Source organism: Danio aesculapii, chromosome 12 (genome assembly GCF_903798145.1).
Source record: "Danio aesculapii chromosome 12, fDanAes4.1, whole genome shotgun sequence".
In the NCBI taxonomy this organism is placed as follows: Eukaryota; Metazoa; Chordata; class Actinopteri; order Cypriniformes; family Danionidae; genus Danio; species Danio aesculapii.
Window position 1 is genome coordinate 8,356,114 of NC_079446.1, and position 27,163 is coordinate 8,383,276.

Here is a 27,163-nt window from a genome sequence, read left to right on the forward strand (position 1 = left end):
GAGTAACTTATTCTTTATTTATTTATGATTTGGTTATGGGTAAAACAAAGACCATGTGGTTCGTTATGAATGAATTAATTATTCATAAATAATTAATTTACCGCCGCCTACGACGACAAATGAACCATCGTCCATTGCGATGTTTCACATTAGACGTATTGTACGATGCCAAATTGGTCAACATTATATAAATTACTCTTAAATTATAGTTTTGACTTGATTGAAAATGAAAAAATGTATTTTAAAATTAATCAAAATATTTATTCTTTCCAAAGAGAAAAAAAATACATTGAGTCAAAGGGAAAATACAGTTTTTATAGTGTGCTGCATAGTACTGAGAATACTGAGCTGAAGCTTCACTTCACAAAATTAAATCGCAAATAAGATATTTTCAACAAATCGCACAACTATTTTTGTATTTTATAATTTTATTATAGTTTTGCAGAAAAACAATAGTAGTTTTTCAAGTGCAGGTTTAGCAAACAAGAGAGTTTGAATCAGAAAATAAAATATTTCTATAACACACACAAAAGAAATACATGAAAAAAAGACAAACATAAGTAAACTACATATCGTATGTTTTTTTGCTACTAAATTGCGTAAAGCTGCCAATTTTATTTGTTGTTTGTTCATTTTCAGATAAAACTTCTTAGGTGTGCGTGTGTGATATATATTTTTGAACATTATTAGGTGTAGTTTGTTTGGAATCACGTGGTTCTGGTGATGTGTGAAATTCTGATGGAGGGCAGGAAGTAAAAAAACTGAATGGGAGACATAGAGGAGAGTCGGTGTTCTTGCGATGTATACCCTATATTAAAGGACATAAACAGAAAAGAACCACAAATGTTGGGCATGATCCTTATATCATGAAGTTAGTTTTTCTACTAAACTAAATATATATTTGCCTGCCATCAAGGCGGTAGATACTGAATAAATGAAAAAATATTATAGTAAATACTATAGTGTTTGGAAACATTCATTTTCTTCTCAGCTTAGTCCCTTTATTAATCCGGGGTCGCCACAGCAGAATGAACCACCAACTTATCCAGCACGTTTTTACGCAGCGGATACCCTTCCAGCCGTAACCCATCTCTGGTAAACATCCACACACATACACTACAGACAATTTAGCTTACACAATTCACCTGTACTGCATGTCTTTGGACTGTGGGGGAAACCAGAGCACCCGGAGGAAACCCACGCGAATGCAGGGAGAACATGCAAACTCCACACAGAAACGCCAACTGACCCAGCCGAGGCTCGAACCAGAGACCTTCTTGCTGTGAGGCGACAGCACTACCTACTGCGCCACTGCTTCGCCTGTTTGGAAGCATACTATAGATAATTACTTGACTTAAAATGTCATAGTAATTATATTGTTGCTGTGGTACAACACAACTGCAATAATAAACAAATTGTTCAATAGGCTACATTTTTCTACACTATAATTACACACCATCACAATGCACCACAGTTTACACTAATGTTATTAATTACAGTTTATTATACTCCACCATTCTGTAGCATTCATCAACAAGGTTGTACTATAGAATGTGATTTATGCTCTCCAGGGTTTTGTATAAGTACGGTGGTGTTTGTATCTAATTTTTATGTAACACATTAACATATAATACACATAGCTAGGCCTCTATATAATCTTTATTAGTGCTGTCATCGTGTTCAAAACAAGTTTGCACATGTGGATGTATTGAAAAAATGATATTACATGCTTCCATTTCTTCCGTTTCTTAAACTTTTCCTCTTTATGAGCAAAAACTTTTGGAAGTCTATAAAAGCTGTTCAGCATTTCTTATTTTGGCTGATTTAAACACTCATAAACAACATAAAACAGAAACATTTTAATGTTCTGAATGCGATTCCTGTGTAGAAGAATCACTTCCTTTCCTCCATCTGAATTTCGCACGTCATCAATGACGTCATGTGAAAACAACCTATATTTGAACAAAGTTGTGATAAATTTGATCACTATAATAGTGAAATGAAATCTTTATACAGTTACATCTACAAACACTTATTTTGTATTGTTTTTATGCAAGATTTCCCTCACAAATCTTACAATACACTATAATTGTACACTATGATACACCATCTTTGCAAATATCAGTGCATCACTTACAGAAATGCTCAATCTTTACCAATCTCCGAGATATAAACTGTAAACACACCAAAGCATGATTTTAAAGGAAGAAAAACTCTAGAATAGGCCTTGTTTTTGCTTGCTTTCTCTCTATGATTCATTAAAGTGTAGTTATTCATGCTGCTCGGCTTAGAGGAGATCATTCAGCTTCTTGGCCCTGAACAGTGGATGAGTTTTGTTTTCACTGAGAGCGAACAGAGGTCCACGGTTTGTTTTTCAACTGCCCGATTCTTTCTATTTATGGAAGGGAATCTTCAAAGATAGCAATTTTTGAGGAGATCAAGAAAAACAGGGTGATATTATACAGTTCCGGCCTTTGCTGTAGAAACAGTTTGAGGCATTTCCTCCCATTGCATGTGATTCAGGGAAAAACTAAAACAAAAACAGTGGCTCATTTCAAGTCAACTTGTGCTTACAGTAATCCATCTGCAATGCTTAGCTGTACCTTCTATGTTCCTATCAGGGGCGTTGCTAGACATAAAGCTCTACAGGGGCACGTCCCCCCACAAAAAAAATAAATAAAATAATAGTAATAATATATATATATATGCACAAATAATATTTATTATAAATTAATAAAAGTATTATTATTATACAATACAATTGAGCAGCGGGTGTTTTTTCGGCATGCGTGTTAACATTTGGGACTCGCAGCGGGAGAAGAGCAGTGCGTCTAGCAGGAGCGGTGTGTGAGGCGCGCGGGTTTGCCTTTTTCTGCGCCCAAGCATGCGTCAGTTTGCTTTTTGATTAAACTACATTGGTTTCCCCAGCGTTGATTCAGTTGAATATAGAGAGCAACGTCTTTATTTCGGAATTACCACTCTTAATAAATACACTTGCATATGAAGTAACTGATATCTTAAAGCATTTACTGGGGCACTGGCGATGTTTACTGGGGCACGTGCCCCAGTAAATTGGGTCTAGGGACGGCCCTGGTTCCTATTATAGCAAGATTTAAGCTAATCAGCCATATTTGCACCAATTTTTTTTATTTGGCATATCGTGTATCTGTTTTTGATTTAAAAGATTTATTGATTTATAGCAACATTACATTGATTTGTTTTTCCAACATTTGTTATAGATGTCTTTGTTAAAATGTTCACTTCAAAAAGCTGAGCTCTACATTCTTTAATCATATTTGAGTTATATTATTAATATGTAAGCAGATTAGACATCAAATACATAAGATAAATCAAAATTTTGGCCATATTGTGTATTTAATTCAGATTTAAAATGTGACCTGTTATATAATCAAATTAAAATGTGACATATTACACCATTTCATAAGATGTCAATAAAATTTCTGGTGTTCCCACAATACCCTAAATATCATTTATTATAGCTTGTCAAATTGACCACTGTCTTGACGTAAGCATTTATATTTATATTTTTGGAGTGTCCATTTATATGCAAATGAGCTGCTGCATTCTAGGAAAGAATGCAAAAAAAAAAACCCTGCCCCAGTACAAATCAACTGTGCCCCAGTAAAAGCTTTGAAATACAATTTACTTTATGCAAGTGTATTAATTTACAGTGTAAATCCCAGAATTAAGACGTTAGGGCCATTCACATCTGCCATCTTTTGCATGCACAAGTTTGCTACTCTCTATGTGCAACAGAAACAACGCTGGGGAAACAAAGTGGCGCATGTGCGCAGACAAGGATTCACACGCGTTGCTCTTGCTCCCAGTCTGAATTCTGGTTGTTTACATACGGCTGATAAAATACGGGTCGATCATGCAATATGAAACTGGAGTAACAGCCTTTTATGCAGAGGTGTCGGCACACAGCGAGTGTTGCAAGTCGAAAAAACAAAAGTTTACATAATATGATGATGATGATCTTACTTTGACTAAGCATGGCTATGAAGCAGAAAGGAGGGATAATGAGTCAGGGAGGCAAGACTTCATAACATTAATTCCCAGCCATGAGTCGGGTCTAAGACAACAGATAATTCTAAACCTTTTTTTGTGTGTGTGTATTCTATAGAATTGTCATTATTAATTAATATTCGTGCAAAAAGATTTCTTAAGTGATCTTAGCATATCATTCCAGTTGTGTCTTTACATTGTTTTCCAGTTACATTTAGAATTGATTTATGTTATTTATTTAGAATAATAACAATAATAATAATAATAATCATTTTATTTATTTATAATAAATATAAATAAATTGTTATATTTATTTATTGGGGGATGTATATGGGGTGGTTTACCCAGGGTGCCATTTAAACTAGAACCACCACTGAGTATTATTACTAAGTTAAGTACTGAATTATTCACAAACTAGTTTTTTTAAGAGTGATCAGTGGTTGTTAAGACCATTCGGAATGAGTAAGTAAATGATTAATAACACTTTAGTTTAGGTCACAATTTTACAATATTAACAAACCATTCATTAACACTACTTGCTTAATAGTTAGCAAGTATATTAATAGTTAGTAGGGTAGAAGTTTGGTTTAGGATTAGGGATGCGGTTTATATCTTAATTACAGGCAGGCAGGCAATGAGCCAATAGGTAATAGCATGAATTGTGACAAACTAAAGTGTTATCGTCTATTCAAATGAACATTTATACATCTTATTTTGTCTCTTGGGTCACACTTTATTTTGATGGTCCGTTTGTAGAATTTAAGTTACATTGCATCTACCTGTCAACTAATTCTCATTAGATTATAAGTAGACTGGTTAGGTTGGGGTTAGGGTTAGTGTAAGTTGACATGTACTTGCAAAGTATCTTATAGTCAGTTAAATGTCTGTTGAAGGAGCAGTATCAGCAGATATTAAGCAGACAGTCTACTAATACTCAAATGGACCATCAAAATAAAGTGTTACCGTATCTTGAAATGGATATTTTTTTGTTTTGTTTTGTCGTTTCAGAATATAACTGAGCATTTAAGTGAAGTTTATTTATAAACTTATTTGGAGAGGATCACATGCTTATGATTACTTGCAGTCAGTCCTGCATTATTCAATTTATGTTTCACCAATCAGACAATTCCTAAGCCACTATAAATACCCTAAGTTCCATATCACAGTCATCTTCGTTTTGAAGAATCCCCCCTTCCACCCCTACACCTCCTCCTTTCCTAGATGGGTGGTACGGTGACCCAGTTGTTACCTCACAGCAAGAATGTCACTGGTTCTAGTCCTTACTAAGCCAGCTGACGTTTCTGTGCAGAGTTTACACGTTCTCCCTGTGCTCACGTGGGTTTCCTCCGGGTTCCCGGTTTTCTCCCACCGTCCAAAAACATGCAACTTAATTTAATTGATTAATCCAAATTGGCATCATAGACATGCTCCTAGTAAGTAGTTATCTCGTAAGAGTCATCTACACATCAATAACTGTCTGGTTTAGCTCAGCTACTAAATACGACCTCTAAAGACTACGTCGTATAGTTCGGACTGCTGAGCGAATCACTGGTACAACCCTTCCTACTCCCCAAGAACTGTACTTATCCAGAGCGAGCAGAAGGGCTGCCAAAATCACTCTGGACCCCTCACACCCAGCACACTGCCTCTTTGAACTTTTACCTTCTGGTCGACGCTACAGAGCACTGCGCAACAGCCCGACACAGAAACAGTTTCTTCCCTCAGGCAATCCATCTCATGAACACTTGATGATAATAATTCACATAATAATAATCACTACTTGCTATACACTTTTATACACATATACACTTATTTAACAACACACTTTACAAGCCAATTTGCACATAACAGCTGCACATATAACGTTGTATATAGTAATAAACACGTACATACACTTGTCAATCTGTATACTTGCATTCACTACTTACTTCTATTTTTTTAAATATATTTATTATCTGTTTTTTGCAAGCGGCAACCTCCCGCTCTCTCTCGGGAAGCCAATACGGAAGTAACTGAAACTGCAATTCATCAAAATTCCGCTAGTCCTGGCTCCATAATAGAGCAAGTGGCAATTGAGCCCACTGTTAGAATGGCCAACTTTACAACAGAAAAAAAGGTGTTTACAGCCTGGTACAAAGAACGATTTTGGTTCATATAGCTATTATTACCCTCCATGACAACTGTGAGGGGGGTGAATTTTTTTATAATTCATCCATTTCCTTTATATTAGGTTATATTAAGTTTGCATAATTAAGGGCGTGGCCACTTGAGTGACAGCTAGGTCTGGCTGGTCGCCGTCACTTCACCTCAGCTGAATCCGGCAGATTAGCCACTGATCTCAGCATATTCATCGTATTTTTGTGTTGTTTTATGTGGCTTTACACAGTCAGCTGCCTTTTGGACTTATTTCTTACAATTATCAGATGATATGGGATGCTGTGTGCACTTAATTGTGCTCACGAACCATTCACGTGGCCTCCGTTTCCCATGTGAGTAAAGTTATATACTTGTATACCATCTCTATAAATGTATTTGTTTTATTTAAGATCATTTATCATTAATATATTTCTTTAGACCTGTAAAGCACTCCAGAATGTGACAGATTGATTAGCTGTAGGCTCTAGAACAGTCATCTGAAGCGTTATCATACAGTGTTATGCCTGGAGTTCATCAATAGTCTTGCATTTACTAACACACACTATATTTGAAGTGTTTGGAAGTAATTAGCGTTTTCCTCCTGTAGAAAAACGTCATGAGAACAATGTTTAGTGGCTCACTGTATTACTACAGTGTTTTTAAAAGTCTAAACACTTTATTGATATAATGTACAGCCAAGCACATGTGGTCAGAACACAAACGAGTCGCAGGTAATAAAGTATCAAGCGTTTCTCCCAAAGTAAAGTCTGTCTGCCAGGTCTAAGCAAATTGCCAGCAGGCGTCTGTAGCTCCGCCCACTCTCCGCCTCTTTGCCCTAGTTTGGTATCCCGCCGTGGGTGCGATGACGCGCGAACAAAATGGCGACGGTTGGCCGCGCCTACTTGTGGCTTCTTTTGCAGTGTTCAGAAACCTATGGGTGACGTCACGGATGCTCCGTCCATATATTTTACAGTCTATGGTTTTTTGTCCTGTCTCTGTAATGCTGTTGCACTGTAGAAGCTCTGTCACGAAAACAAATTCCTAGTATGTGTAAACATACCTGGCTATAAAGCTCTTTCTGATTCTGATTCTGATTCTGAAGAGCAATCACTATCTGTTCATTAGCTACTACAGCAGGGGAGTTCTCGAGATCTACCTGAACTCGAACTCTCCTCTCGCCTTGCAAGCGGCAGGGAGCCCCAGGCTCGAGGATCTTATGAGCTCAGGGCTCTTTCCTGGGACAGCATGCCAAACAAGCTTCATAATCAATCATCAGCTAAGTGTGAACTCTTGAATTGTCATTTATTAGGGATTTACAATAGTCCTCACTTTAGATGAGCTCACAAAGCAGCAGCAATTTGTGTTAATACAGCTTTTATTAACAAAGGAACTATTACTATATGCCTGAATAATAAGATGTACTTATTATTATATGAATCTTAATTTAAATAGTTTATTAATCAGTTATCTACACATTCTGAATGATCATAAAAACCAAAACCTGCTCTTAAAGAAGAGATTTGTTAATAATACAATACTTTACATTATACATGTGCTTATAAGTCAAGAACACAGCATTTGTCCCTGTATTTATTACTAACGTCTATTAATGTAGAGTTAATTTTGTACATGCTTCAATGATTGATAGTGTGCAGCTATTATTAAGTGTTACCAACTTAATTAATGTCTAGCGATATTTATTTTTGCTTGTGTTGTCTTTGTTAAAATGTTACATGAGATACAATCTCCAACGCTGAGCTGAAATCCCATTGCGTGTTCCTCTCACTTGTCTGAGTTCATGCTCCCTACGTACCCAAACTTTGATAAAAAACAGCAACAATGTCACCCCGACCCCGGTGGACCAAACACTTGAGAGCCTCAGCTGAGTCAATAGAAGGCCTCTTGCATTTTATAATGGCCCTTAAAGCTGTTTATGTGAACTAAGGCCCGATGTGAGTCTGGTCTGAAGGCCCACGATGCCTTGCTGAACACCTGTGGTGAAGGAAACAGGTGGCAAACGCAGGTCTTGCATCATTTTGTTCATTCTCACGCTGGAGAACAGCAGGGGTGTTCATGATCACATGGCTTAATGTGTGCCGTTTTACTGTAAAACATGTCTGGCACATCATGACTTTCAGAGCTTTTCTCAATGGACTCATTTTACAACACATTTTGTCTTTTAATGGGAGGCCATTGCAAACCTTTATTCAAGCACACGTGTATTCGTGTTCTTTAACAGAGTTTGGGGGGGGGGCACATTTTACTTTCTGCTGCAAGCTGATGATCAATTATATTGAAATATCTAGAATTATATTTGGATTTTAAGACATATTTTGACTGTTCAGCGGTTTACTCATTTAGCTCAATAAAGTTACCGTATATAGATTAAGAACTTGAAATCATGTATTTAAAATTTAGTTTTGAACGCTTATTTTTGTTTGCTTTTGTCATATTTTCGTTTTTTATTTCGTGTTGCCTTGAAATTTTTTTGCTAAAATAAAAAAATAGTTTTTATTTATAATAATATAATTTCTCATAAGTATAATTTTGATATATATATATATATATATATATATATATATATATATATATATATATATATATATATATATATATATATATATATATATATATATATAAACATACATACACACACATACATGCAAACACACAGTTGAAGTCAGAATTATTAGCCCCCTTTTCATTTTTTTTCTTTTTAAATATTTCCCAAATGATATTTAACAGAGCAAGGAAATTTTCACAGTATGTCTGATAATATTTTTTCTTCTGGAGAAAGTCTTATTTGTTTTATTTCAGCTAGAATAAAAACTGTTTTTATTTAAAAAAAAAAAAATTTTAAGGTCAAAATTATTAGCTGCTTTAAGCTATAGATATTTTTTTTCAATAGTTTACAAAACAAACCATCGTTATACAATAACTTGCCTAATTACCCTAACCTGCCTAGTTAACCTAATTAACCTAGTTAAACCTTTAAATGTCACTTTAAGCTGTATAGAAGTGTCTTGAAAAATATCTAGTAAAATATTATTTACTGTCATCTTGGCAAAGATAAAATAAATCAGTTATTAGAAATGAGTTATTAAAACTATTATAGTTAGAACTGTGTTGAAAAACAGAAATTGGGGAAAAAATAAACAGGGGGGGGGGCTAATAATTCAGGGGGGCTAATAATTCTGACTTCAAGTGTGTGTGTATATATATATATATATATTATATATATATATATATATATATATATATATAATATATATATATATATATATATATATATATATATATATATATATATATATATATATATTAGGGGTGTGACGAGACGCCTACTCCACGAGACGAGACAAGACTAGGTTCACGAGAACGAGACAGGATTTTTACACTATTTTAAAGAAATCCTTAATGATGAAATTCAAATATTTTGCTAATATACGAATGAAAAATAGATTTTTATTAACAATTTAGGTGTTCTTTCTTAGTTTATTGATGTGTGTGTAGGTGCAGAAAATATAGTGTCAAACAGCTGCATGGACTTTCCTGTCACAAAATGCGGTTAAAAGTCCTAGACGATGGTAATAGTTTGATTGCAGTGTTTGCATATCTGTACTGCACTTAATAATGTGACTTTCAGCACATCTGAAGTGACATTCCATCACGTGGTAGTGTCCCAAGTTAATTTGCCTGGCTGCAGCTACAGTTGCAGCCTCTGCTTGGACATGAATAATGCTGCTAAACAAAAAGAGGTTACAATCACACCCGTCCGCCCAACTGAGTGACATGTGCAACACAGAGGCCAGCCTTTCCAGGTGTGTGCAAAGCACTTGATTAGCATTTCAAATTCATTCCTGCTTCTAATCTTCAATGCTAATTTCACCCTCACGCTCCATCATGATAACATCTCAGCTCACGAGACAACTTTTCACCTCGACGAGAAACCTCATCGTGATTTGAGAGATCTAGTGACACCCCTAATATATATATATATATATATATATATATATATATATATATATATATATATATATATATATATATATATATAAAAACATATATATGTGTATATATATATATATATATATATATATATATATATATATATACACAGACACACATATGCTGTTTTGGACGTTGTTTATTCCAACTTGAGCTGTTTTTAAGCAGAATCAAAAGACATTTTAGGAGTTTCCTTTGTCTTCATATCTCAATTTTAGGTAAAAAATCATTTAAATTGACTTAATTATTTGGACTAATGGGCATCTTGATTATTAATAAATTGATTTTGGGCATTACTTATGTTATAAAGTAAATTTTGTGCTCTTCCCACATTTATTATACTGTATACTTTAAATGTTAAGTTTTGGTAAAATATTTAGTAGTACAGATTACTGTACATTCTGTATTTATATTTGAGCTATATTAATGTAATGATGTGAGTCTGGCAACAGAGGTGAGGATCAAAATGTTTATTGATTAATGCTTTATTCAAAGAGAATGGTCATGCAAGTGTTCAAAACAGGGATAGAGAGGACAAGCAGGTAATCCAGAGAGTAGCAACTATCACATGCGAATGGTCGAGGCAGGCGACAAAACAATGTAAAAACAAATAAACAAGAGTCAAAACCTATTATAGTCCAGGTAAATAGTCTTCACGAGCTTCAGCTGTGAGTAATCAGGGGTGATCTGGAAATGGTGTGTGTGCGAGGTGCATGATGGGCACTATAGTTCAGTTCAGTTCAATGGTAGATGTGTAGTTGAGTGAATGATAGTGTTTTCCAGTGATCTGCAAAGCTTAGATTGCTGATGATTGTAACAATTAAGCCGATCAGAATAATTTTAAATATATTCAAGATCTGAATTTATAGATTGAATTAAATCTGAAATTTAAATTGGCTTGGCATGTGTTGAATTTGATGAAAATGTGAATACATTTTTACCAGCATGTGTTTTTTTATTACATTTGTTATACACTAAAAAAATCCTTTAAAGTGTGTGCTGGCAGAAAATCACTATTAATAACAGATGTGCCTACTGAATAAAAGATTAACAGTACATTTCAGAAGAAAAGAAAATGACAAAACTGCTAAATTGTGTGCTTTATGTTTATATGTTCACGTGGAAAGTGCATGAAATTTCTGCCATGACATTTTTTCTAATTATTTTTATAAAAATCTTCTATTATCTGACATCTATTATGTCAGATATTTGGCCCTATATATTCACATCTCAATTTATAAATGAAGAATAAATCCAAAATTCTTTTCAAATCCATTTAAGAGCATGTCTTGAGTAAAAAAATATTAATTCTTGGCTTGTTAAATGAACAGCCTGTTTCATTTGTAAGAACATTAGTCTCTTTACGGCAGTGTCCTATAGCATGTTAAATGTTTTGGCTGTGCAGGTTTTCGGCAGTTGTGTGTGTGGTCCGCTTGGAGATGTCTTTCAGCGGGCACAGCTTTGCCAAAGTCAGCATTGACAGAAGCGTTCACTCAGGTCATTGTTAGATATTAGGACAGCAGCCAGAGCTCTGAGTGAGTCTGGCTGTACGATTGACCAAACAGAATTATTCACAGTCACAATCAATAAAAAGCTACAAAAAGTGGAGTATGAGACACTCAGAGATGCCACTAACATTAAATACACTTTCCCAAATTCTAGCATTTGGTCTTGTTGTTCACTGCCTTCTAAAGCAACACCAAAACATGAAATGAAGCTTTATTTTTTTTAACACTCTTAGTCTTACAGCTGAAGTCAAAATTCTTAGTCTTCCTGGCAACATCAATCAAATATTACCCAAATGATGTTTAACAGAGCAGGGAATCTTTCACAGTATTTCTGATAATATTTTTTTCTTCTGGAGAAAGTTTTATTTGTTTTATTTGTTTGATTATTATGCGGTCTCTGTCGCCATCTTGTGGATGGACAACGTCAACAGTCTTTGCTCTGCTCTGTATGACAGGTGATGGATGTCGACGCACTGTATCTCTGAAATAAATATTTAAAATAGGCACTATCCTTAAAAAATAAACTGCACAGTTCCAATCTAAATGACTAAAAAGCATCAAAAGTACATTATGTTGTCCAACAGCAGCAATATTTGTCAAACTGTAGTGAGTTTACTGATCTGCTATCACTCTATGTGGGTGGAGTAATACACAATTAGCCAATCAGATTCGAGAAGCAGACAGAACTGTTGTGTGTGTGAATATATATATATATATATATATATATATATATATATATATATATATATATATATATATATATATATATATATATATATATATATATATATATATATATATATATATAACTTATTATAACACTTTTTTATATATACAGTATTTTTTCCACAGTATTTTATTAATTAATTAAACAAAATTGCCAAATTACCCTCAATAAAAACCTGACTCCAATGTAAAAAAAATTAACATGCAACTTCTTCCAGTGGTCAGGTTTTCATACTAAAAAGAGATGTATTTTATATTTAATAATGCCTTATTTGCATGTTTAATCATAACACTTTAGAAAAAAAAAACATCAACAACAATCAACTTGCGAAGTATTGTGAAAACTATTAATAATTATTTTTGTAATTAAAACATTAAAATCTTTTCTTTTTAATTTCTTTTTAATTAATTTATTTTTAATTATGTTTGCTTTATTTTCACTCACTGCCATTTTCATGAAAACTGCTCTTAAACTGCTTTGAAATGTATGGTAAATGTTGCAAATTGAACCCAAGTATGACAAAACAGCTTATGCCAACCGTTAAACCCAGCCTTTGCATTAGGAGTGCTTATGATGTCTAAAAATGTTCCCTACAGAGGCATTTCACTAGGTTTTGGAGCAGATCCAGTGTTGACATCTGCTAGTAAGAGCCCTGGGAAGTGCCTACTGCCCAGAACTGAGATCAGCTTTTTTGCTTGTCCCTTAAAGAAGACACCTCAGATCTGTCTGTAAGATCTCAAAGGTTCTGTAATCGTCCAGACAGCAGCGTATGACTCTTGACCCAGCAGGTCTGTAGATATAATGACCGCACCATGACTTTCACTTTACCGGCCCACGCTTTTTGGCTTGTAACTCTCTCTCAATTGCTGCAAGGCTTTTCCATGCTCCATTTGTAATGCTGCAGATATTCAGAGGGATATATATATATATATATATATATATATATATATATATATATATATATATATATATATATATATATATATATATATATATATATATATATATATATATATATTTTTTTTTTTTTTTTTCTGTTTTCCATTTATAGAGCCCTCGGTTTCCTGAGATCTCTAACTTTTTGCTCTAGATACTTTGAGATATTTTAATTAGGTGGTGTTATTTTACTCTTACTCCAAAACATATGTGACAACGATATGGGTGGTTTCTACATTATATCACATAACAATTTTACATTGGGGATTGAGGTTGTGTCTGGTTACATTTCCGCTTGATTCATGAACATTTTCATCACAATCATTATACAGACCGCCTATTGACCTTATTCATCAAGGCGGAAGTGCTCTTGTTTTTGCGCTTGCTTTAGAACTTCCGATTCAGCTGCCTATGGGAGAAATTACTAGGAATATTAAGATCTATTGCAGAAGAAATCAGACAAGTTTGATCAAAGGAAAAATCATTGTTTTTGGGTTACATTCAGTATGGGGGCGTGCGAGAGATCTGCAGAGTGGACGGCAACATCAACAGCCTGATGTATCAAGACATTTGTGCTGCCCATTACATTACAAACCACAGGAGAGGGCAAATTCTTCAGCAGGATAGTGCTCCTTCTCATACTTCAGCCTCCACATTAAAGTTCCTGAAAGCAAAGAAGGTCAATGTGCTCCAGGATTGGCCAGCCCACTCACCAGATATGAATATTATTGAGATATAAGAGGGATTGAAGATGAATCCAAGGAATCTTGATAAACTCTGGGAGTCCTGCAAGATAGCTTTCTTTACCATTCCAGATGACTTTATTAATAAAGTTATTTGAGTCATTGCAGAGATGTATGGATGCAGTCCTCCAAGATCATGGGAGTCAAACACAATATTAATTCTTTTTCCACTGCACCATGACTTTAGATTCTATACTGGACATTATTTCTGTTAAGTGACAAGACTTTTGTCTAAGCAAATTCAGACCTTACTGTCCTAATGAAATCATTCAAAATCAAGGCATGATCATATTTTATTTTGGTAAAATAAGTGTAAAGGCCTTTGCCTTTAATAAAAGCCACTTCTGATACCAAATGATCAACTAGAAGTCAAGTTATTATTTATAGTTCCTAAAACTTGGATCGGCGACAAGACTTTTGTCAGGAAGTGTACACTATTAGACTTTGCAGCAATTTTAGTTATTTACTGCAAAAAAAAACAGTAAAATAACATATACATTCTTTACAGTTCACTACTGTAATATGCGCTGCATTGTGGGTCATTGTAAAACTTTTACAGTAACTTACTGCATATTGAGAATTTGCGGTATTCTACGGTAAACAAAGTAATCAAATACTTATAATGAAGTTGAAGTCAAAAATGAGACCGTTAATAATTAAATGAGTCACTTGTTCAGAATTTATTAAATTCAATATTAAATACTGCAAATAAAGTGAAAAAATATATATTTTTGTCCACGTAAATTGCGCCTTGTTGAAAACATCTCAACAGAATGTCGCGAGAGCAGCGTGATTCATGAGACTAGAACTAACAAATCAGCTTCACACTTTGGGCCCTATCATACACCCTGCGCAATGTGGCGCAAGGCGCGACACAATTGTTGTTTGCTAGTTTCAGCTTGGCGCAAGAGTCGTTTTGACGTTTTGCTCCACGCTGTTTAAATAGCAAATGCATTTGCGCTCATATGTGCACCCATAGGCGTTCTGATCTAAAAAGGAGGCATGTTGAGGCGCATTGCTGGGGCGTTGCTATTTTGAGAAACTTTAATAGACTGTTCTATAGACCAAGAACAAAGCTGGTCTAAAGTCCAGCGCAAGAGCGCATTAGTTATGCGCCTCGCTTACACATTGCTTAATACAAACAGGATGTACAGCAATACACAAATATCTTTACATATGAAAAAGAATTAAAATATTAAGGATATATATAGGATATAAATATAAAGGATTAAAATATTACAAAACATATTATTTTCTAGCCTACATAAATATAAAAACCAAACTTTCATGCCTTCTTCATCTCGGGGGGCTTTTTCAGTTTATTCATGACAATTTGCTTTTGTATAATGTTATTATTATTATTAGTATTATTTATTATATGCATATTTATATTTGTTTTATTAAAAACAAGCTTAGATTTGCCCATCTGTCAGGTTTTGGACCATATGGGGCACAGCATGTGTATTAATTACCTCAGACAAACACAGAGCACCCAAACACTGCAGTGCTTTTTCATTTTCTCTACAAGTAAAACTTGTACCAGAGCTGCTGCAATGGTTTGTCTGTTAGTCATTCTCTGAGAAAACAGTCAATGGTTGCCTATTTATGAAAGACACCAGGGGAGCATCACCCTTTTCACCTGCTTTTAGACGCAATATGTGAATGGACTCGAGTTGCTTTTATCATCGCCACCTCAGGTCAGAATAACAGCACCAGTGAGGAGATTGTAAATAAAAAGCATGTGTCAGATCACCAGAGTAGCTTTTTGGTTTCTTTTCTTGCACATCCCAGCCACTAGCACCCCATCTGAAATGAATTTTCATTTTGGTGCATGTCTAGTGATTTTTCCTACAGTATTTAAAATACAGCTTGAATCTATACTTTTAGATATTATTTATGATTAGAATTTTAATGTTTAAAGAGGGAGATTTGCACTAAAGTCAATGAAATACATATAAATATGGGCATAAAGAACTGCAGCGATACAAATAATCAACCTTGACGTACTAAGTATAAAATTGGTACAAAAAAAGACTCATTGGATTTACATTTTTTTTTAAAGGTAAGTGGTTGCAAACAATTTATTTGGGCTGAAATTTAGTAATGCTCAACTTACTAAATACAGCCCATATAAATTATTTGCAACCACATAGCTTACAAAATCTAATCACTTTTTTTTTCAGTTAGAAAATTTACTTAGACCAAGTTGATCATGAACAAAAAAAGTCCAAACCTAAACCAAATCATTCACATTGTCGCTCTTTTTACAAGTGTTAGTATTTCAGCATAGTTGTTTTATTAAATAAAGTCTTTACTACTGAATTTGTCTAAATGAAATTCCCAACACACCATTATGCGTTGTTAAGATTGAGGTGTAAATATTTTGATTATGAATAACTCGAGTATGCATGTTGTTTTCTTTTTCTTGTCATCTAAATCTCAAAGAAAGGTCAAAAACTCCTCCCGTGTTCAGTTCTGTGGAAATACAGGAATGCACAGCTCTCTTTCTTGGCTCTGCTTTGATGGTGCGAGTAATTAGTGGTTTATCATTAATAACATACAGCATTAAGCAAACCTGCTCTTGATGTTTTTTGATACGTGGATTAACGCAGATTCGTTTTCTTATTTTGATCATAGAACAAGAATATAAATCATATATACACTACAGATAAAGTATATTTTGCTCACTATTGCAAATGACCATCTAAAACCAGCTAAAACCACCTTGACCAGCCTGGTTTAAGCTGGACATAGCTGGTTTTGGCTGGGCTCCCAGCCTGGTTAGGCTGGTCAAGCTGGTTTAACTGATCATCTTCCAGCCTAACCAGCTAAGACCAGGCTGGAAATAGCTGGAAACCAGGCTGGAAATGGCCAAAACCCCTCTCAAACCAGGCTGGTCAACCAGCTAAAACCAGCCAACCAGCCTAGGCTGGTTTAAGCAGTTTTTTTCAGCAGGGAGGATATAAAAATACATATAAACACATTTAGATCGTTAACTTATTTGATTGTGAATCTTTCAACCAGCACAACAAAAAATGTTTTTAAAGACAATCACCTACTGCGCCTTTAATTAATTGTATGTGCTTTCACTGAATATCAGAATTTGTGCTGAAAACTACATTACCCATGATGCTGTACATAAAGCCCACCAATCAGAGTCATAGCGAGCAAAGCATGTCATAATAGAACTTTAGCCACGCCCACTCCCAAGCACCAAAAATGGCATAAACCACGCTTGCAAAATACTTTAATATTAACGTACTGTTTATGCGCACAACTCAAAATACTGTAGTGTTACTACATACAAACAGCCACAACATTGTTGACAGAATTAAACTGAGTGAACTATCTCTTTAATTAAATGTAAGGTTTTTGGTGTGGAAAACATTTACCAAATGTTTAACTGGCTGAAAAAAGAAGTGTTGAATGTTTTAACGTGTGCATATATATATTTTCTCACAGGTCATGGAGGAGACAAATACTCAGATTGCATGGCCATCCAAACTAAAGATTGGTGCCAAATCAAAGAAAGGTAAGACCTGGTGTCCTTCATCTGAGATCTTCAGTTGTGTGTGTGCGTGTGTATGCTCTTTCTGCAGTTAGATCTCACATAGTTCTGTTTAGATGCACTTTTTGGTTCTGTAACTTTTGTTATATGAACCTTAATTTTTTTTTTCAATCTGATTACCAGAGAGTTATTAAAACTAGACTGGAGATTAATAGTTTTTTTCACCTCGGTGAACCATTTGATGTTTAAGATCTTATTCGCATGATTAGACTGTTTAGGCATCATGATCAGCTGTTAAATTTGAATCTGCTTTTCCGCAATTGCAGAAAGATGTACACAGTTTGTCATAAATCTAAATTTATTTGATTAGATTAGATTCGACTTTTTTGTCATTATACATGTACAAGCCCAAGGCAACGAAATGCAGTTGAGGTCTAACCAGGAGTGCAATAGCAGCAAGAGCAGGATATAAGTTAAAGTGCAATTATAGAAAAGTATGGGTCTGTAATCTGTTATATTTAGAGATGGATGTACTCTGAACATAATATTGAAGTCGTATTAACTAGAATCAGATATTTACAAATAGATGAAAACACTGTATAGGTTGCTACTAATAATCAGTGATATGCAAATAGAAATTAATATATTATACAGGTTATTATTTGCTATAAACAGGAATTACAAATAGGGTTGTAGATAATTTATCAGGGTTTTCGAACTAATTATTTTTATTTTAGGTTTCAGGCATTTAAATACACATATGTTAAGTAAAAAAATAACATGTATGGGTTGTAAAGTACACACTGATGTCTATGGAGATGTCAATAATGATTAATTTTTGACATAATAGAATGTTGTGCATCATTCACATCTTACTGTAATGTATTTCAGGAAAAGTTGATGAATTTACGTGTTGTAAATCCAGCAGCAAATCTCTCCATTGCATCACAGACTAAGATGGCAGTGCCCAACACCCAACATAGATCAAATAATATGATCATTATTAAGCTGCTTAAATGCCGAAATACATGCTTTTACACATGTTTGAGAATCGCAATATCAGATATTTCACAATATAATTAGGCCGTTTGTCAATATTTGCAGAAAATTAATGGAAAAAACAAAACAAAATTCGATATATTCATAAATTATTTGTGCGTCACGTGGTAAATGCATCAATATCAAAACTTTAAATTGATGCATTCTAAATAACAGTTGCATTAAAAAATGTATTCAGGTCAGCAGGAGCATTTAAAACTTACATGTGAAAGGGTTAATATTGCAAATGGACCTATATTGTAATATGTTGCCATTTCATATACAAACCCTAAATCAGAAAAGGTTGGGACAGTATGGAAAACGCAAATAAATAAAAAGAAGTGACTTCCAAATTTATTTTGACTTGAATTTCATGCAGACAATAACTAAATATTTCCTGTTTTCTTTGGTCAACATTCATTTGTAAGTATACATCCTTTCCTGTCATTCAGACCTGCGACACATTCCAAAAAAAAGTTAGGACAGGAACAATTTAGGGCTAGTAATCAGGTAAATAATGACGGCATTTGAAACAGGAGATGTCAACAGGTAGTTGTAATTATGATTTGGTACAAAAGCAGCATCCAAGAAAGGTCTAGTCCTTCAGGAGCAAAGATGGGCAGAGGATCGCTCATAAATTTAGAAATTACTTCTTTCTTTTTTTATTTGCGTTTTCCATACGGTCCCAACTTTTTCTGATTTAGGGTTGTAAATTCCATGAGTTATGCATTTGATTAAAATCATATAAGTTAAGTTAAAAGATTTGCAGGCATTGATGGTTTTGCTAGCAATAAATACACATGCCTGTTCCTTTATTTGATTCTTATTATAACACTTACACTGCGTCTTACACTAACACATGGCATGACATTGCGACGTGATAAAAGGTATCTTTTCTATGTTAAAAGGATTTTAAGTCTTAACCATCAGTGGCGACGATGCATGAAATTTCTATTTCAGAAATGCTTTCTATTTCCGCGACATTGAAACAACAGCATATACTACTATGACAATGATCACCTCAGGTACTGATTATGTGCTTTATTCAGTGTTAAATGCTCCCAGTGTGAGTTTAAATATCATTTTATGTGACATTTATTGCCATACTATTGAAAGCAGCATATAATCGTTTACCTCAGATATTGAAAATAAAATAACGAGCAGACGGTTTGAAAATAAAAGTCAAAACTGTGAGTCGGTGCAGACCAAAAACATCAGTAGGCTATCAATATTGTTGAAAAAGTTTAAAATGTATTAGATTAAAAGTCTTTACCATTTTGTTGGGAGTGGTGTGGCTGGTATTTAAAGGGGAAATGAAGTACTTAGTCAAGTTTACATTACTTTGTACATTGGATTCCACTTTAATGAAAATATATTAAACAAATTCGATTAATGAAACCATTAAGCAGAAAACGACATAGTTTACTATACCTTTTAGACCTTAAATACAAGCATCAGATGACTATGTCAAGACATATTCCTATTTCAACTTGATCTCTCAACATGTATGAAGGATGTAAAAACCTGCCATATGAAAAACCATGCCAACCTTAGTTTGGTTTTAACACGAAAAGAGGTAAGGGCTGTAGTAGTTAAAAGTGAAAATACACACCCCCATTACGTCAGTATCGGACCTTGTTGAAACCATGGTTGAAACCCAGACAGGCAGTCAGGCAGCGTAATACAGAGAGTGGACCACAGCGTATGAAATGACCGATAATTAAAACGTAAAAAAAGAAAAATAGAATAAATATATATACTTTTATATTAGACACACATCTGATGTTTGTATTTGCACCAGCTCCACGTCCACAACTTCTTGCATTGGGTTAAATTAGGCTTTGCAGTCGATGTGTTCAATTCATTACTTCCACTGTATCTGTTTAGCTGAGGGAAAGGAACCAAACCCGTGACATCAGACCCAGCGATATTTCAAGATGGCGGCGTCCTACGTCTAAAAGCTATAGTAGAACATGCTGTTTTCTGCTAAGTGGTTACATTAATCGAGTTTGTTATATATATATATATATATATATATATATATATATATATATATATATATATATATATATATATATATATATATATATATATATATATATATATATTTCCACTAGAGTGTAAATCAATTTACAAAATAATGTAAACTTGACTGAGTGCTTCATTTCCCCTTTAAATGTTTCTGTCATGTCATGTCAGGTTTTGTTTGACACTGGAATCTTGTCTCGTATTGTTAGGACACAATGTAAGTGATTATTTAAGCTAATCAAATAGCAAAATATTTATTGCAGAGGGTAAAGAAAAAAAAAACTGAAACTGAATGCGTTTCTGATTTGCTTCTGAAATGTTTCAGTCAGCTACATAAACAAATACTTTTTTACATCATTAGCTTAGCATTAGCTTACTTTACATTATAGCTCTTATGTATCTTTCAGAAAAGCTTTTGTAATAGACATTTAACAAATGTAAATGTAATAACATATACAGTACTAAGTGCATAAAGGTGCATTATGTAAGTTTTTGACTCTTTTAAAGTATAAAAATACCATATTATGTTGCCATATATTTAAGAAACATGCTGAATGAACATTCTTGTTTATCTGAAAAACCATGCTGAAGTCAAATATTCTGCTTTTAAAATGTGATTTACATACCAGAACGGCTATCTTTGTTTTGGTTATTTAACCCGCCCTATGCCAGTTTAGCCAATTATATTTCAGCATTCCGGGTCGCCTTGATGCAAAACTGTGTATTTCATTCAAAATGCGACCTCCGGTGGACAGTACAGCCTCTGAAATGAGACGTAGATTCAGAGTTCCACATGAGGTGGTTATTAATTAGCAAATAATATAAATTTCACAAACGTAAACATTAGGTGAGCAGGTTACATTGTAACCCTGTGTCCTGACAACAGAGTACATAATGATATTTGCAGCAATAAGCAATTTGGCTGTTTGCACCAGACAAAAACACGACAGAAATTTAAATACAGCCATTCAGAAGCACAGAATAGTGCATTCACTGCACTCCAACAAAATGGTAAGATTTATAATGTAATTAATACATATTAAACCTCTTTAACATTATTAAATGTACACACTGAATCACAGATGTGTTGGTTTGTCACAGTTCTAAAGTTTAATTTCAAACAGTTTATTTTATTGTCAAGATCTGAGGTGAACTATCTGCTGCTGCTTTCAGTAATATGCCAATAAATGTCATGTAAAATGGCATTCAAACTCACATTATTAGCATTTAACACTGAATAAAGCACATGAGGTGTACCTGAGGTGAACATTGTCAGTTTATCCTGTTGCCGTTTCTAAAATATAAATTTCAGGTGTTAGTTAGGACAAAAAGTACATGGAAAATATTAATTCTATCGTGTGCCGTTGATTTATTTAGAACACGACTTAAATCAACCTTAAATTAGTCTTTAAGCTCGATAGTTTGGCACACTTCTGTTTATGTCATCAATCTGGCAACCCGCGCTTCTGTGTGTTTTGAACCAGGCGTGTAATACCTAGTCCAACCACTGGGTGTCAAACTTACACACTGCACCTTTAAGAAACACTGTATCAAAGCTGCAAATGTGTGAAAAGGTTTTGAAAGCTTGGGTTTACGTGGCTAAATTGGTCATGGATTATTTAAGATTTGCACCACCGCTTTCAATCCTAGATGTTTTATTCATATTGAGCTCATCTAGATTGATGGAGGTGTTTACATTGAAGCATTTCAGTCCAATTTAGCCCTCAGTCTAATTATAAATGGATTGTTTGGTTACGTTTAAACATACCTACTGTTTAACAGCTCTCATTTCAGTGGAATCTGTCTTATCAAAGTGTTACATAAAAGATACTGGTTGCGAAACAGAATCATAACTAGCAGTATCTTGGCCTCAGGGTCGGATGGATCCTTCTGGAAGTTTCTCAACATTGGCTTATCCTGATTTTGGGCGTCTTTTGTCTAAAGTTATATCTTAGGAAGAGGACAACTTGCGCTTTGGTTTATCAGTCCTGGTTTGTTTGGAATATTACCATATTTACAGTATATCTGTGGTTATTCACAGTATTATATCACTATTATTGTGTAGAGCCCAGTCAGTTCTTTCTTTTTACTGTTGTACCTATAAAAGCTTGGCACGTAACTTAACCCAAACCGCTGTTATGGAAAAATGAATGATTTTAGTACAGCAAAGTGAATGAGCATGTGGTTGAATGAAATATGATCATTTGGCTTTTTTTTTTTTTGAGAAGAGCATTGGTTCACATAAGCGAGTTTTGTCTATTTTGACTTGGAAAAGTAGGCAACCACCAAGAAGAAACAGCAGTTTTCATCAAAAACTGAAGAAAAAAAAGGTTTGTTTAAAGTTTACTGTAAAAAAAAAAAAAAAGATGGATTCCACACAATTGATTTGTGTTGAAACAACATGAAGGAATTTAACTTGAAGTTAACTTATTAGTTTTTACAAATTTAAGTGGATTGAACATAAAATTATTAAGTTGTCCCCCCAAATAACAATAATTGCGTTGTTGCAGCTCATTTTAAATATGTAGTTTGAACAGACAGCAATCATTTGTTGAGTGTGCACTGTAAAACTGATGGGATCCACACAATTCCTTCATGTTGTCCCAACACAAATGGTTTAAGTTAACTTAATTGTTTTTACTAAATTATGTTGATTGAACATAAAACAATTAAGTTACCCCCCCCCCTCTCCCCCCAAAAAAATCACTGAGTGTGTTTTGCAATCTGAAATAAGGTGCTAAAAGAGGGTATATGCACAGCTAGTGTTTCTTCCCATTCCTACTTTATATCGTATACAGTATCGATCAGGCAGTGAAGTTCGTTGATTTTTAAAGAAAACAGACCTTCAATGTGCTGATTATGTAACGGCATAGTTCACCACGTTTGACCCCAGGTTACTGAAAAATTAAAAGTCCTTCTGCATATTTCTGCATATACCCCATAAGCAATGTGGAAAATGTGGACAGAGCTGTGGAATCCAATAACAAAGTTGGGAATTTACTTTATAATACAGAACGTTTGTATTTGATATGAATTTAGTTTTAGTTATTTTATATTGTGATAATGAAATATTGTGAACAATTATTATTTTTGAAACTTTTAAAGTGTTTTTTTAACAAATATTCACATTGTTTTTGCAGTAGTGTTCATAACAGCACCAAATGCTTGTAGATTTATTTTTATGTATATTTTTTAACTGTTTAATAACTGTTGAACCAAAAAGCAATTGCATTACCATGGGATTATCATGTACATGGCTTGTACATTACAAATGGCTTGTACATAAACAAGTAATGTTTATTTTAGGTTTCAGACATTTAAACACACATAAGTACAAGCAAAAAGAATTACATTTATGGTTTGTAACGTACACACTGATGTATATGGAGATGTTAGTAATAATATCATTTTGACCCAATAGAATTTTGAGCTTTATTCGCATCTTACTGTAATGTATTTCAGAAAAAGTTGTTGAATTTACGTGTTGTAAATCCAGCAGCACTAATCTGTTCACTGCATTGCAGACTAACATATCAGTGCCTATCTTTGAACATTGATCAAATAATATGACCACTATTAAGCTGCATAAATGCTGAAATACATGTTGTTACACATATTTGAGAATTGGAATATCAGATATTTCACAATATACTTATATTATAATTTTCACTGTGTACATCTGAAACACCCAACCCAGGCTCATTCTTAAGAGGTACCCCTATATACATTTCTGGAGAGCGCCAAATATGTCCCAGGAGGTACGTTTTTTTTGCTGTTTTTGTTTTTGCGAATCAGCCAGAGGCCGCTGTGTACACTTTTTCAGATCTCAAATTTATCTCGCGAGTGCCACCAGAGGCCGCTGTTGACTGACTGACTGACTGACTGACTGACTGACTGACTGACCGATCGACTGGCCCATCCTCCTTTTTCCCTAAACCCAACTGATAGTGTTTTCATAAGCACCAATTGACCCACCCACCCACTTCCCTAAACCCAACCAACAGTTTTTTTTAAAAGCAATCCAGAAAAAGAAAAGCCCTCGCGGCAGGCTGATTTTAACCACATTTTCAGATTTTACCACATTCTCACCTTGTTATTTACTTGTTTATTTTATTTTTTGGCTTTTGTTTTTGTCTTACCTACTTTCTGAAACCGTTCTTCGGCAGACTTGAACGCTGTCGTCGCGGTCAACTCCGCTCCACGTCTCAAATCCACTGACGTATGAGCCACTGGACAAACTGGTAACAGCGGAAAAGACGTCCATATGGAGGTAATCGGTCAGCTGGTAAGAATGAAAAGGAACGGCGTCATACTGCCTCTTATCATTCGTTTTAAAGACAAAATGCAGCCATACATACCTCTGGCTACATAATTCACGATCTCCAGAAATGTATATAGGGGCACATTTTCAGATTGAGCCATCAGTGGAAACACCATGTTACTTCTTTTTTATAGAGTTCAGTTCAATGCAGAGATTACAGCAATATATGCTTTGCCTGCTTTCTGGATGACTAGTCTGCGCCTTATGTTTGATACTTAAATATCTTCATAACCGCACTGTCAGTCATACAGTACATTTGTTGCACAATCATACAAGTGTTTCATTTCTCTATAAACTTTTAATAGCTTATCGCAAGAGTCGTGTTCCTGAAATAATGCTGCGATCTTGAGCGAGGAATGCAAACAATGACAACAACATCTCAGCCATTCCAAATAAACATCAAGTTTGTGTGTGCCAACAATGTGTTTTCAGTGTCACAACCCAAGTCCATTCACATTCCTGCACATGGTTTATGTTGGCGAGCATTGTCCAAAAAAAAAACCAAGTTACATAATCATTTGCGGTTATCTGGTGATTGCATGCAGCAAACATCCAAGCTAATTAATGATGGAAAACACATGTACGCTTCTGACATGTGCATCGCACCAGGCTCGGCTGAACCCGCGTGGCCTTTAGAGACTCGCTGTTTCCTGCTAAAATCTGTCTGCAGCTTATTACAACACTCAAGGAGTGTTGATCCTGAGCAACAGCTCTGGAACACGACACGGGCCGGACACATCCATGAGCACAGCATGAGATATTCAGCAAACAGTCCAGAGTGCATCTCCACTGCATGATGAAAGAGATCCGCTGGGTGGATGTGATTGTTTAGAGTTTAGGGGATCGAATAAACTGTGTTCTTGCCCTGAAGTAGTTCATTTCATTTAGGCACTGTTTCCTCACAGCAAAAAGGTTGCTGGTTCGAGTCTCGATTGGGCCAGTTGACATTTGTATGTGGAGTTCGCATGATCTCCTCGTGTTTGCGTGGGTTTCCTCCGGATGCCCCCAAGTTCAAAGACAAGCGCTACAGGTGAATTAAATTGGCCTGTTAATGTATACATTTTCTAGGCATTTCACACATTGGTGGTAACATATACAAATATTTTTGAGAGTTCTGCCTAATGCAAGTCACATCTTTTTTTCCTACCATTACTTTCATTTAACTGGAATCACCATTTTAACATTGTCCTGCCAAAATGTAGAAGCTTGCTAATAATGAAATATCTGAATCTGTATGCTAGGCATGTCTCCTGGTGGCTGAAAGTGCTTAGTAATATCAGGGCCTCAACTGCACGATAATGACAGATGCTTTACAGACACATTTACAGGCTCCGAAGAGTCTCTGCATCCGTGGATCATCTGGGATGAAACCAACACCCACAGTTATGTGCGATTATCTCTGGCCTCTATCGGCCAAAGAGTCATCACAACTAATGCAGTCATCATCGCCTACAAAATGGGAATGCTAAGAACTAGGAACGGCTCAGGATTCCAACTTTCGTTGTGTGTTCAAAGTGGAAATGCAGCTTGCGGTGTATTTATGTGGCTCCTGAGGACCCATTCCAGTTCTAAGCTGACGTTCAGAGTTTTCATCTCGCTCTCTGAGGTCCATCGCGGTCTGTTTCGCTCATTTACCATCGTAAAGCTCAGGTTGATGCTCTGCAGACCTTTACTGCACTTTCACCAAAAACACTGGCTTCGATTTGCTCTGAAAGACTTTTGTCAGAGTTTTTTTCCTGAATCCTGATACAGTTGAAGTCAGAATAATTAACCCCCTCTGTATATTTATTTCCCAAATTTCTGTTTAACGGAAATCAGATTTTTTCAACACATTTCTAAACATAATAGTTTTAATAACTCATTAAAAGGAAAAATAATTTCATACGCCATTTACAAAAAAAAAAAGAAAAGAAAGAATAACAAGATGAACTGGAACAGAAAATTAAAGATCTAGAAGATATCAACATACAGTTGAAGTCAGAATTATTAGCCCCCCTTTGAAATGTATTTTCTTTTTTAAATATTTCCCAAATAACGTTTAACAGAGCAAGGAAATTTTCACAGTATGTCTGATAATATTTTAACTTCTGGAGAAAGTCTTATTTGTTTTATTTCGGCTAGAATAAAAGCAGTTTTAAATTTTTTTAAAAACATTTTAAGGTCAAAATTATTAGCCCCTTT

General features: G+C 34.7%; 1 protein-coding gene across 1 annotated transcript in view; it reads left to right on the forward strand.

The window, feature by feature from the left end:
• The window catches only part of LOC130238838 (protein bicaudal C homolog 1-B-like), a 155,671-nt gene that overhangs the window by 49,911 nt on the left and 78,597 nt on the right, over positions 1-27,163 (forward strand). Inside the window, exon 3 of the mRNA XM_056469953.1 lies at positions 17,550-17,619. Coding sequence (XP_056325928.1) covers positions 17,550-17,619 — 70 coding nt within the window. The remainder of the gene's footprint in view (positions 1-17,549; positions 17,620-27,163) is intronic.